This window comes from Chelonoidis abingdonii, chromosome 11 (genome assembly GCF_003597395.2).
Source record: "Chelonoidis abingdonii isolate Lonesome George chromosome 11, CheloAbing_2.0, whole genome shotgun sequence".
Classification (NCBI taxonomy): domain Eukaryota; kingdom Metazoa; phylum Chordata; order Testudines; family Testudinidae; genus Chelonoidis; species Chelonoidis abingdonii.
This window is the reverse complement of record NC_133779.1, coordinates 5,138,531-5,151,787: the sequence shown is the minus strand read 5'-3', so window position 1 is coordinate 5,151,787 and position 13,257 is coordinate 5,138,531. Positions and strand designations below refer to the sequence as shown.

The following is a 13,257-nucleotide window of genomic DNA, read 5'->3' as shown; positions in this document are numbered from 1 at the left end:
CCAGTCCCATCCCCCTCCCCTGCCCCCAGCAGTAGCACCAAGACACCGTCCCACCATCCCCTCTGCCCACGCACAGCTGCCACTCACCACCGCCATTGAAGAGTGTCTCGCCCAGGCAGTCATTGGGCACCCGGGTGGCACAGCGCTTGTGGCAGTTAAACTTGCAGTCTGAAAGAGGAGGGAGCATCAGGAAGGTGCCAGCATGGGGGTCTCCAGCCCCGTCTCTCCACCATCCCGCCCCCCTTCCCAAAATGCCCTGCAGTACCCCACAGCCTCACCAGGGGGCGCTGTGCAGAGGCAGGGATGGTGCCCCCACCCTCCCAGGAAGATGGCAGAACAAGACACAAATCCCCTCCCTGACACCTTGCACCAGCCAGGCTGTGAGCCCCAGGGTCTCAGCCAAACCCCATCAGCCGTGTCCATTCCTGCCCCTCCCTAAATCTCCCCGTCCTGTGGGTGAGGGCTTCTCCTCCACTTCCCATCCCCTCATTGCTGTATGCTGTTGCTGTGCTCTGTCAGACAGCTGCCACATCCCACCCCAGAAGTAGCTGCCTGTACAGTGCCTGGCACAAGGGGGGCCTGGTCTATGACGGGAGCCCCTTGGAACTACCGTAACACACCTAATAAATAAGAATAATTTCAGAGCGGGGTGGAGCCATTTCTGTTCTATAGCCAGTATCCTGGCCACCCTGCCAACCAAGATCAGACCCATGGGCCCATCTAGCCCAGTATCCCGCCCCCTCCCTGCCACCCCAGATCAGACCCATGGGTCCATCTAGCCTCGTGTCCCACCTCTCAACAGCAGCCAATTAAGAAAGCTTCAAAGGAAAGCACATTCACGCCTCCCTTTTAGGGGTGGGTGTGGAGCGGGTGGAGAGAATCTCCTTCCTGTCCCCTCTGACACTCATCCCAGGCCCTGAAGCATGAGAATGGAAGCTCTTTCCCATAAAAATGCCCAGCCCCTTCTTACATCCCGCTGCACAGCTGGACCCTCCAGTGGCAGGGAGTTCCACCGGCCGTCTGCACCCAGCGCTCCCCTCTCCTTTCCCTACTTTGGCCCTTCTTGGAGAATGGCTGATTCCCACCTGACCCCTGCTCTCCCTTCCACACTCACCTTTGCACTGCAGGCCCTGGCGGAAGAGCCCCTTGAGCAGCTTCTTGCAGAACTGGCAGACGGTGGGGCGGGTGTACGAGTGGATGAGGAAGGTGTGAGGCACTTTGACCTTGGACAGGAACAGCTTGTCCAGCTCAATGGGGCGCCCAATGTAGGAGGTGCTGGTGAGCCGGCGGGGCAAGGTCTCCATGGAGCTCCGGCTCTGCGGGGGGGAGGGGACATTATAACCCATGGAGGCAAGAGCTCTGTGCCCCAGAGCACAGGCCCCGTGCCCTGCCCCCTACCAGCCACAGGGGTGGGGGAGTCAGGTTCCATGGCCAACCCAGTGCTGTAGCAGCCACAGAGGGGGCCAGTTAGCACTGCCATGGGACGGGGGGGCAGTTAACACCCTTGGGGATGGGGGGTGGGACTTCCAGCTGGGGACCCAGTACATTGAGAGCTGGGTCGAGACCTGAACTTGTGACAAGGGCTGCCCATCCACCCCCACCCCCACTCTTCCTGGGGCATGACCCTTGGTCATGGCCAGCCATGACTCTAAACTACGCAGCAATAGTGAAGATGGATCCCAGACCGCTCCCATCCCCAGCACCAAGACCCTGCCCCTTCAGCCTGAGAAGAATCGCCCTGAGCTGGGCAGTATAGGGGGCTTAAAACACAGCCCAGGTGGCCACGATGCACGGCAAGCGCCATATCCGGGGTTGGCCCGTGATGCACGGCCAGGCGGTCCCCATCCCCACCCAGTGGAGGCTCTTACCAGCTCATCAGGGGCGCAGGGCAGCGACTCGGAGGTGGCGAGACGCAGGGACTGTGAGGTGGCCAGCGAAGTGGCCGAGAGGCGGCGCTTGCGGGCCCCGCTGCAGTTGTTGGGGATGTTGAAGGCGCAGCGCTTGTGGTAGTTCAGGCCACAACCTGCAATACGGAAAAGCCGCCTGCATCACATTTCCAACCAGACGGGTGGCGGGAGGGCCCTGGAGGTGGGGGAGGCCCAGTATGGGATCAGGGGCCCACGGCGGGATCAGAGCCCCATAGCGCTGTCTGAAGACCGAGACAGTCCTCCCCCACAGAGCCTATGATCTAAGTGTAAGAGAGACAGATGGATGGGGAGGCGGGGGGCATGGCTCCGGGCAGCGGTCCCAGCCCAGGGAGCGGGGCAGGCCCCAGCGTGGATCTGGCTGGGACGCTGGTTTAACGGGATGGCTGGGAGCCCAGGTTAAGCATTAAGTTGGTTAATTACCTACACGCTAAGTGACTCCATCTCTGGCTGCGTCCCAGGGCTGGGACAGGGCACGTGGCAAAGGGACCACAGCCATGCGCTGGAGCCCCCAAGGTCAAAAGCAGAGCTCCCCAGTGCCAGGCACCCGCCCCCCCGCAGACCAAGTAGAGGTGACCTGGGTAGTGAAAAGTGATGCCAGCCCCCACCCTAGACAGATCGCCCCCCAGGGGCATAGGGGTGCCCCCACTCTAGAGAGATTGACCCCCACACCCTCGCAAGCAGGGGTCTGCTCAGTCTGTGGGGCTTTGTGGACAGTTTGGGTTGTTTCTCACCTGCTAGATTGTGCAGTGGGACCCCCTTCAAACTGGGCTGAGACCCCCCTTCAACTCATTACACACAAGGGTCAACAAACAGCCACTCCCCACCCCCTGCGCCAGCCATTCCCCCGTCCTGGGGCCAGATCAGAGCCAGCATCGCCTACAGGGGAAAGGCCCCGTGTCCCATTCCCCACCCTAGTGAGTCAGCCACTCCCCAGCCCTGAGGCTGGATTGGAGCCAGCGCCTCCTAGAGGGGAAAGACCCCATGTCTCCTTCCCCGCCCCCACCCCCCGCCGAGTCAGCCAGTCCCCTGGGCTCAGATGGGGAGACATCCCCACACCCTCCCCCGGGCTCCATACCATCACACTTCAGGCCCTGGCGCACCAGGCCGAAGAGCATTTCCCCGCAGTGGTCGCAGAAGGCCGGGGCGCGGTACGAATGCACGTTCAGGGCATGCGGACGTATCCGGAAATCCTCAAAGGTGGCCGAGGCTGGTGGACGAGAGGGAGGGAGCTCAGGGCACGGCACGGCCCGGTCCAGACCACCGGCTGCCCCCGGGAACCCGTGGGCCCGGCTGGATCCACTTCCCTGCACCCACCTCCCCGTAACAATCCATAGCAAACACCCCGCTTTGAGTGGTGGCTGGACCCCCCTGTTGGTGCCAGGGGCGCCCCCTGCTGGCGAGAGCCCCTGACACCGGGGATTCTCGAACACAGGGCAGCCACTGGCACAGATTGGGCAGGCGCGGGGCAGAATTTCCTGCAGGTGGTGGTGGTGGTGGTGGGGAAACATCATCACCGCGGGCCTCGGAGCTGCCGCGCCCCCGCCCTTCCCCCCACCAGGTCTCGTGCCAGGAAGCCGGCCCCCAAACCACTTCCTGCCGGGGCGCGCGCGGGCGGCCCTGACTCAGAACAGCACCTGGGCACCGGCAGGAGCGAAAGCAGCCGTGGGCGGGGAGCAGCGGAGGAGAGCGATGGCACCAGGGAGCCAGGGGCCCACGTGCGGCCCACAGCCATGCGTGGGGAAGCTCCCCACCCACAGCCCCGGAGTGACTATGCCATGATGGATACCCGGGTACCTGATGCTATATCCCAGGCTTCTCCCAGGGACCCCGGCACTGAGACACGTCCTGTTCCCCTGCCATCTCCCAGCACCCCGTGGCATTGTGTCCCATCCTCTCCAGCCATGAAGCATCCCGAACCAGGCCCTCCCTGTCATATGGCAACGTGCCAAGGGGCAGCATCACCAGCCCTGGGGGCGGCCCCATTCTGCCCCACCCAGCCCTCAGCGCCCCATCGGTCCACCCAGCCTTCTGCCAACACAGTGTAAGCAACACAGCCACCGCCACCAAGTCGGGATCAGCTGCCGCAGGCTGGGGAACAAGCTGGCAATGCGCTCACAGCGCCACCCAGACAGAATCAGCAGCTGGACAGCCTACGGCGCTGGCAGGTGTGAGCCAGTGCGGAGCAGGCTGCATGGGAAGAGCTCGGGTGGGCTAGTGAGCATCTAGGAAAGAAGGGCAAGTGTGTTGTAGTGTCACACACACAGAGCAGAGCAGCGCTCATCCCTTCTAGCAGGGGGCAGCAGGGACGGACGGACACACACACACACACACACACACACAGCTCATCCCCTCCAGCAGGGGGCAGCAAGGTCACAACATATATACACATAGAACAGGGCCCATCCCCTCCACCAGAGGGTGGCAGGAAAAAACACACATGCGCGCACACACACACACAGAGCACACACACACACACCAAGGCTCATCCTTTCCAGCAGGGGGCAGCAGGGGCGTGCACACACACACACACACGCCCCCCCAAGGCTCATCCTTTCCAGGAGGGGGCAGCAGGGACACACACACACACACACACACACACACACACACACACACACAGAGCAGGGCCCATCCCCTCCCACAGGGGGCAGAAGGCATGCAGATACCCACACAGTCCTTTTTCTCTCTCTCCCTCATCCACACATCCGCGCATGTTACCTGAGAGCACCACCTCCACCAAGTCCCCCTCCTGGATGTCTCCGGCCGCCCGCACCAGCTGCAGGATGTTGGCAGACGACAGGTCATGTTTGAAGAGCAGGATCTTGTCATAGAGCCCGTAGAAGCCGCACTCTGGGAACTGTGAGGACAGACAGACAGACAGACATGGGATGGGGAAATCATGGCTCAGTGCTGGGGGACTCAGCAGAGCCATGCGGTAAATACCCCGCGGAGGCCATTCTTAATTTAGCCCTACGTACTGCACAGGATCCGGTCCAAGAGGCAAATACAGCTGAATCACTCGGTGATAGAGACCATGTGGCGATTAAATTTAACATCAGTGTAGGGAGGAAAACCCCTAAGAAACCCACCACAGCAGCATTTAACTACAAAAAGGGGGAACTACACCAAAATGATGAGGCTAATTAGATATTAAAAAGGAACAGTCACAAGGGTGAAATGCCTGCAAGCTGCATGGAAATTTTTTGAAAACACCATAACAGAGGCTCAAACTAAATTTATGCACACCAAAAAAAACACATAAAAAACCAAAAAACAGTAAAAGGACCCCAAAAATGCCATCATGGCTAAACAGCAGAGTGAAATAGGCAGCTAGAGACAAAAAGACTTCTTTAAAAAACTGGAAGTCAAATCCAAGCGAGGAAAACAGAAAGGAGCATAAACTCTGGCAAGTCAGGTGTAAAAGCATAATTAGCCCGGCCAAGACAGAATTTGAAGAGCAACTAGCAAAAGACACAAAATCTAGCAGGAAAACGGTTTGTATGTACATCAGAAGCAGGAAGTGGGCTGAACAATCAGTGGGGCCACTGGATAATCAAGGTGCTAAAGGAGCACTCAAGGAAAACAAAGGCATTGCAGAGAAGAAGCCAGGTAAATTATTTGCATCTGTCTTCACTACAGAGGAGGTGAGGGAGATTCCCACACCTGAGCCATTCTTTTTCAGTGACAAATCTGAGGCGCGGTCCCATATTGAGATGTCAATAGAGGAGGTTTCAGAGCAAATTGATAAACTAAACAGCAACAAGCCACCATGAACAAGAGTTTTGAAGGGACTCAAATATGAAATTGCAGAACTACTAACTATGGTAGGTAACCTATCGCTTAAATCAGGCTCTGAACTAGAAGACTAGCAGAGAGCTAATGTGACACCAAGGCAATCACAGGCCGGTTAAGTCTAACTTCAGGACCAGGTAAATTGATTGACACTAGAGTAAAGAAAAGAATTATCAGACACACAGATGAACACGATATGTTGGGAAGAATCAACACAGCTTCTGTAACGGGAAATCACGCCTCACCAATCTATTAGAATTTTGTGAGGGTGTCGACAAACACGTAGACAAGAATGATCCAGTGGATACAGGGGACTTGGACTTTCACAAAGCCTCTGACTAGGTCCCTCACCAAAGGCTCTTAAGCAGTCACAGGATAAGAGGGAAGAGCCTCTCATGAATCAGTAACTGTGTAAGAGACAGGAAATAAAGGGTAGGAATAAACAGTCAGTTTTCACAGTAGAGAGAGGTAAATAGCAGGATCCTCCTAGGATGTGTACTAGGCTGGGCTGTTCAATATATTCCTAAATAATCTGATACAAGGGGTGAGCAGTGAGGTGGCAAAGTTTGCAGACAATACAAAATTACTCAAGATAGCTAAGTCCATAGCAGACTGTGAAGAGGTACAGAGGGACTCACCAAACAGGGTGACTGGGCAAGAAAACGGCAGATGAAATTCAGTGTTGATAAATGCAAAGCAATCCATATAATGCAAATAATCCCAACTTTACACACAAAATGATGGGGTCTAAATTAGCTTTTACCACTCAAGAAAGAGATCTTGGAATCATTGCGGAGAGTTCTCTGAAAAGACCAGCTTAACATGCAGGACAGCCCAAAAAGGCAAACAGAATATTAAGAACCATTAGGAAAGGGACAGATAATAAGGAAGAGAACATTATAAGAACCCTAGAGAAATCCATGGTACACCCATCCCTTGCATACTGCCTGCAGTTCTGGTCGTCCCATCTCAAAGAAGAGAGATGATTAGAAACAGTACAGAGACGGGCAACAAAAATGACGAAGTGTATGGAACAGCTTCCATATGAGGAGATTGGGACTGGTCACCTTGGGAAAGAGATGACTATGGGGGATATGACAGAGTTCTACAAAATCATGACTGGTGTGAAGAAAATGACTAGGGAAATGTTATTTACCACTTCAGGTAACAAGACCCAGGGGGTCACCCTATGAAATCAATAGGCACCAGGTTTAAAACAAATGAAAGGAAGTGCTTCATCACACAACGCACAGTCAACCTGTGGAACTCATTGCCAGGGGATATTGTGAAGGCCAAAAGCGTAACTGGGTTAAAACAGAATGAGATCAGTTCCTGAAGGACAGGTCCCTCCATGGCTATTAGCCAAGAGGGTCAGGGATGCAACTCCACGCTCTTGGTGTCCCTAAATCTACTAGAAGCTGAAACTGGACCAGGGCCACCCAGAGGGGGGGTAAGTGGGGCAATTTGCCCCAGGTCCTGGGCCCAGTAGGGGCCCCCATGACAGTTTTTCGGGGGCCCTGGAGCAGGGTCCTTCACTCACCCTGGGGGCCCCGGAAAACTCGCGCGGGGCCCAGGCCCCCAGAACTTCTGCCACTCCGGGTCTTCGGCGGCAATTCGGTGGCGGGGGGTCCTTCCGCTCCAGGACCCACCGCTGAAGTGCCCTGAAGACCCACGGTGGGAGGTCCTTCCGCCCCGGGACCGCCATCGAAGTGCCGGGTCTTCAGTACCGCCACCGAAGACCCCAGGCCCCCTGAATTCTCTGGGCAGCCCTGAACTGGATGACAAGGGATGGATCACTTGATGATGATCTGTTCTGTTCATTCCCTCTGAAACACCTGGCATTGATCACGGTCGGAAGACAGGACACTGGGCTACATGGATCACTGGTCTGACCCAGGATGGTCGTTTCTTATGTTCTTCAGAGCCCTTCCTGCAGCTCACCAGACCCAACATCCAGCAGAAGGCAGCTCCATACCCTGTCGGCTGGCAGGGAACACCCCGATCCAGTGTGCCTCTGCATGGGGGCATATACAGCCCAACACACCCCCACCCATTACTGAGTCAGAGAGGGGCAGGGCCAGGGCCAGGGAGCTGCCAGCTGGCTAAGCAGCCAGGCCTGCATTCAGCAACCAAAGCACAGAGGTGGCAAGAGACTCATCCAAGCTCAAACAGCGAATCAATGACAGAGCTCAGAATAGAACCCAGGAGTCCCGACTCTCAGCCCTGCCCCGCATCCAACCATTGGACCCCACCCCTCTCCCAGAGCTGGGGACAGAACCCAGGAGTCCTGGCTCCCAGTCCCCCCTGGTGTAAGCCCTAGCTCACAGGAGCTGCAGCGGCTGGCTGGTGGGGAGCAGTGGTTGTATTCTTGTGAATTTCTAGCTGCTCCCCCCCAGTACCTTCCATGACTGCTGAGCCCTGTCTGGACTTTGGGGGTCCCACCCATGGTCAGGAGCTGGGGAGGAAAGACAGGGCCCAGTGACCCATTAGCACATCCCCTCCTCTGCTCCGAGAGCTCCCCACCCAGATCCATCCCCAAGGCAACGCTGGTGCCAAGAGATGGGGCTGGCACATGGGGTGTTTAAGGGTCTGGAGGAGACAGAAAGGATCCCAGGTCAAAGGCCCCACAGCTGCCCCGATGGCTTCCTCCGGCCAGGAGGGGATGAGGGTCTGATGCACAGGTGCCCTGCTCTGCTGCAGACAGACTCCCTGGCAACTCATGTCATCTTCCCCGTGCCTCAGTTTCCCCAGCAGTACAGTGCGACTGGGTGCTCTGGCTCCCCCAGTGTCACCTGGCAGAGTGCCCCCCATCTGATGGCAGAGCCCATAAAGGGCAGCCTGGGCACAGGGGCTGACGTGTTCTCCCTCCAGCTGCTATGCAAATCTGCGGGGTTATTTTTGGCTCTGAGATGGCCCCGGTGAGGAGCGATCTGGTTCCAGTTGATCTCCGGCCTCTTCCTTCCTTCCTCCTGCCCAAGCAGGGCCCAGCCCGTTCCACTCCACTGGCGCCAGGAGGAGTCATCGTCTCACACACCCACAGATGCACCCTGATCAGCCAGCTTGCAAGCTCAGCTCAGGGGAGCAAGACCCCCCTCACCATGGGGCCAGCTCTCTGAACCCAACTCCCCACTCCAGGGCAGGTTCAGAGGTGCTGGGACCCGGATCAAACCACCCCACTTCAGCTTTTGCAGAGAACCCAAAATGCCACCATGGCAATTCTGCAGAGACACCCCCCTTCCCCTCACAACCGCCCCGCTCGTTCTCATGACAAGCCACGCGACAATAAAACCCCTCACTCGCAGGGAGAGCTGTCCGGAGAGCTCAGCGCACACCCTCAAGGCTGGCACAGACAGAACTAAGCCTGCTACAGCAACAGGCAACTCCGAAAAGCAGGTTCCTCTCTTTGAGACCAGGAGGGTGAGAGACAGACCGATCTGCGCTGAGATAGCCAGCCCCAGTGTGGGTGGATGGGCAGAGAGGGAGGTTGAAAGGTGGAGAGGAGTATAAAATGGACAGACAGACTGACAGTGGATGGGTGGAAGGATGGATAGAAGAACAGATGGACAGACAAACACACACAATGGATGGAAGGAGGAATACAGATAGTATATTGCGGATGGATGGATGGATGGATGGATGGGTAGACAGGAGCTGGAAGGATGGACAGAAGAACAGATGGACAGATAAGACAGTGAATGGATCAAAGGACAGATGGATAGACAGACGCTGGACGGGAGGCTGGACAGGAGGACAGATGGACAGATAGGCAGTGGACAGAAGGAGGGACAGATGGACAGATAGGCAGTGGATGGAAGGAGGGACAGGAGGACAGATGGACAAGAGGACAGATGGACAGACAGGCAGGGGACAGGAGGAGGGACAGGGTACTGCGGATGGAAGGAGGGGACGGAAGACAGGCAACCCCTCCCTCAACATCTTACCCTCCGGGTGAGGGCAAGTGGGGGCAGGGTATTACTGAGCAGGACATGGGGAATCTTGGGACGTGAAGTAGGAGCCACAGGGCTGGAATGGGGGAAGGGATTGTAACTGTGATGTGCCCCGGGCTTAGGGGGTGACCTGACTAAAGACATGAAGGGCCAGGTTGGGAAGGGACTGAGAGACGACTCAAGAGACCTGGGTTCAGTTCCCAGCTCTGCAACAGGCTCCTCTGTGCAACCTTGGATAAGTCACTTAGCTCCTCTGTGCCTCAGTTTCCCCATTTATAACATGGGCTCGGGGGGAACAGCACCACCTTGCCTCAGAGGGAGGGCTTATGAGTATAAATACACCACAGAGTGTGTGGTGCCCAGATACCACCAGGCTGGAGGCCACCGAAGACAGGAAGGGAAGGCTGCCCCAGAGAGCCGGAGCCAAGCAGGAGAGGGGCTGGGGTCAGGGCTGGGGAAGGTGCATCTCAAGCTGGGTTGAACAGGGCCAAGGCCTAGTTGGTTCTGGGCAGGGGGAGGCAGCGGGGAGGCAAGGAGCCTACGAGGGACCTCGGGGAAAGGACTCATGCCCCAGCTCTGCGGCTGCAGCCGGCTGCCTGTTGTCAGGACGTGGTTAGAAGCAGGGCTCTTGGCCCGGGGCCCAGAGAGTTCAGCGAAGGGCTGGGCGCAGGTGCCGACTCTGCACTCCCCCCTACTCCACCTCCGGTTCCTCCTCTGAGGAGCCAGGCTCCTCCATGCAGCAACAACAGCTCTGGCCTGGGTGGCAGGAGGCTGCGTGGAGCCATCACGTGGGGGAAACCGAGGAACAGCAGAGGCCAAGTGCCTTGTCCAAGGATGCTGAGTTAGTCAGAAGCAGGGCTGGGAAAAGAACCCAGGAATCCCAGCCACCCTGCTCTAACCACTGAACCCCGCTACTCAGGATACGTCCCATCTAACAGGATGCCAAGTTCAAAGTGTGCCCCTGGGGCCTAGCTTTCCTTTCCAGGCATGTGGTGCAAGGAGACTCCGGCTCCAGCACTGCCATGCATCGTTGGATCCCACCACCACAGCTGCCCATCTCGATTCTCACACAGGAGATTAACCCTGTGGATGGGTGTTTCGGAGCAGAGAGGCCAAGGGGAGCAGCTGCTTCCCAGGTGCAGGGAGACAGGGCGGCATCAGCTGCAGGGGGGCTAATTACAGCATCCTCCCCCACCCACTCCCACAGGGTCAACGGTACAAGCTGTAGCATTGCACCCTGCAGCTATGGGCTGCCCACAGATCCTAGGCTGCAGGGAGCGGCGCTGGTGGGTCAGTAGGAGGTGCACTTCCTCCCCAGTGAATCAGGGAGAGCTGAACAGCTGAACCCCCTGTAAACCAACTGTCCCACCCACTTGTGACTGTCAATGAGACCATGAGCTGAGCTGCTAGACCTGTGTCGCGTCAGACCTAAACTGCCGTGGGGCCGGAACAACTGTCCAGCCTGAATCCTCCCTGTAGGGGTAAGGAAAGGAAGAGTTCTTCACTTCCCCACCCCACATGACTGGGCAGCGTCTCCATGGCACTCAGAGAGCTGCGTTCCTTCCACCCCAGAAGCAGAGGCATTTACATAAATAAATGCATTAAATATTGTGAGCAGAGCAGTACTGTGGTAACGAGGGCCGGATTAGGACAGATGGATGGATATAAAATAGGGGTGGGGGGTGTTTGCATGTAGATAGATAGATAGATAGATAGATCTATCCATCATAGGGATAAAGTGTCCTATATACACAGTGTATAAGAAAGGGGCCCCAAGAATCATGAGACTGTCTTAAAAAATCATGAGATTTTTTTAAACTAATAGATTTGGGGTTATTTATTTGTCTTCTGAGATCATAGAATCTCAGGGTGCACATTTTCAAGCTTTTGTCCACAACCACAAGAACTTATATTTTAAAAACAAAAAATGTAAACTGAGATTTGCAGGTAATAACCTGACTCCTGCAGCTGGGGATTTATGGGGGAGGGGGAAGAAACCCAAAGTCTCACAAGATTTGCAATACAATGGTGAGAATTGTAAATTTATTTGGAAACATTTCTGGGTGAAACGTAAGCAAAACAGAAGAACATGAGCAGCTCTGCTAATTATTTAGCTACATTAATATTATAGTAACCACTTAGAAACTATATTAATTAGGTCTCACCCTGCTGGTAGCTCTCCAGGGCAGAGACTTGCTGTTTTTGCCATGTTTTGTACAGCACCTGACACAATGGGGCACAAACTAGACATCTCTACGTGCTACTACATTCTGTTCAATAATAATTATTTACTATTCCTGGGGACACCTGGCTTCTTTTGAGCCCTAAAATCTAAGGTTTGATATTTGTACAAACAGGATTTAAAAACAAACAAACAGCGAGATATGGTTTTGAGTGTTTTAAAAAGACACTTCACTTAGATTTGGATTTTTAGATCATATTTTCCAGTCCAAAAGGGTTAAAATCCAGCAGCCTGAAAGACCTTCCAGTCCTCACCTGTCATGACACTTCACTCCCATTCCTGTTGTCTCATGTAACATCTAAAACCCGTAGCCTCCCAAGACTTTGGCCTCCCGACCTCACGACAGCAGCAAGGACAGAACCCAGGCCCCCTCCCCAGAAAGCCAAGCACCACCGGAGAATCTCCACGAGCAGTGAGGCTATGACACACGAGTGAGCGGTTCTGATGCCACCCAGCAGAGGGCAGCCATGCACAGGCACGCTGGGCCAGAGCATATTCCATGGGCAGGGCCCAGTCCCTGATAACATCCCAGGAATTCAAAGTCCACCCCAGTTAGCTACAGATTCAAAGATGGAAGATGAGGCCAGCAGGGCCTTGCTCCTCACAATGCGGCTGGTCTCTTGGAGGCTCCCCAAGAGCTCTTCTTTCTATCTTGGTTCAGTGCCCCTCACCCCCACGGGACCTAGCCTGTGGTAGATCAGCCAATGCCCAGGTGATCCTAATTATTAGGGGTATTATGGTAGCAACCAGTCACACACCAGGACCCCATTGTGCTAGAGGTTGTATTACTCTGTATTGTATTGTATAACTATTAGATGTATTATGGTAATATCTAGGTGCCCCACTCCTGGACCAGGACCTCACTGTGTTAGGCGCTGTACATTTTTATCGCTATTAGCTGTATTGCGGTAGTGCCTAGGAGCCCAGCCACAGCCCCGGCGCTGTGTCTGTGCAGCGCTTGGCACAGAACAGAAAGACAGTCCCTGCTCCAAAATGCGGACCACTGATCGAGGGAGGGGGGGATGGACAGTATGTGCGCACAATTCACGCATTGTCCTGGTAAGCTATGGGGAAACTCCTCCAAGCACCGAAATGCAGCCCCCTCTGGGGTGGAGCATGGCACCCTCCTAAGAGACAAAAGCAGCTGCAGCCTGGCGAATCCCTTCTCCACCTCCCCTACGGGCCTTCCCAGGGCTGCAGGGGGTGGATCCCAGCCCCTCTGTGATACCACACCCCAGTGCAGGCCTGGGGGAGCAGCCTGTCTCCTTCCCTCGCTCCTCTGTCTCTGGAGGCAGGGAATGGATTTCCAGCTAGGGAGGCATCTGGGGGGGCAGGAAGTGTCTTGCAAGAG

The 13,257-nt window shown here is 55.8% G+C and overlaps 1 protein-coding gene across 1 annotated transcript in view; it reads right to left on the bottom strand.

Annotated features, from left to right (window-relative positions):
* Positions 1 to 13,257, bottom strand: part of PRKD2 (protein kinase D2) — a 32,802-nt gene that overhangs the window by 16,150 nt on the left and 3,395 nt on the right. Inside the window, exons 2-6 of the mRNA XM_032797978.2 lie at positions 4,644 to 4,782; positions 3,004 to 3,135; positions 1,869 to 2,023; positions 1,115 to 1,316; positions 88 to 168 (exon numbers count right to left, since the gene is read on the bottom strand). Coding sequence (XP_032653869.1) covers positions 88 to 168; positions 1,115 to 1,316; positions 1,869 to 2,023; positions 3,004 to 3,135; positions 4,644 to 4,782 — 709 coding nt within the window. The remainder of the gene's footprint in view (positions 1 to 87; positions 169 to 1,114; positions 1,317 to 1,868; positions 2,024 to 3,003; positions 3,136 to 4,643; positions 4,783 to 13,257) is intronic.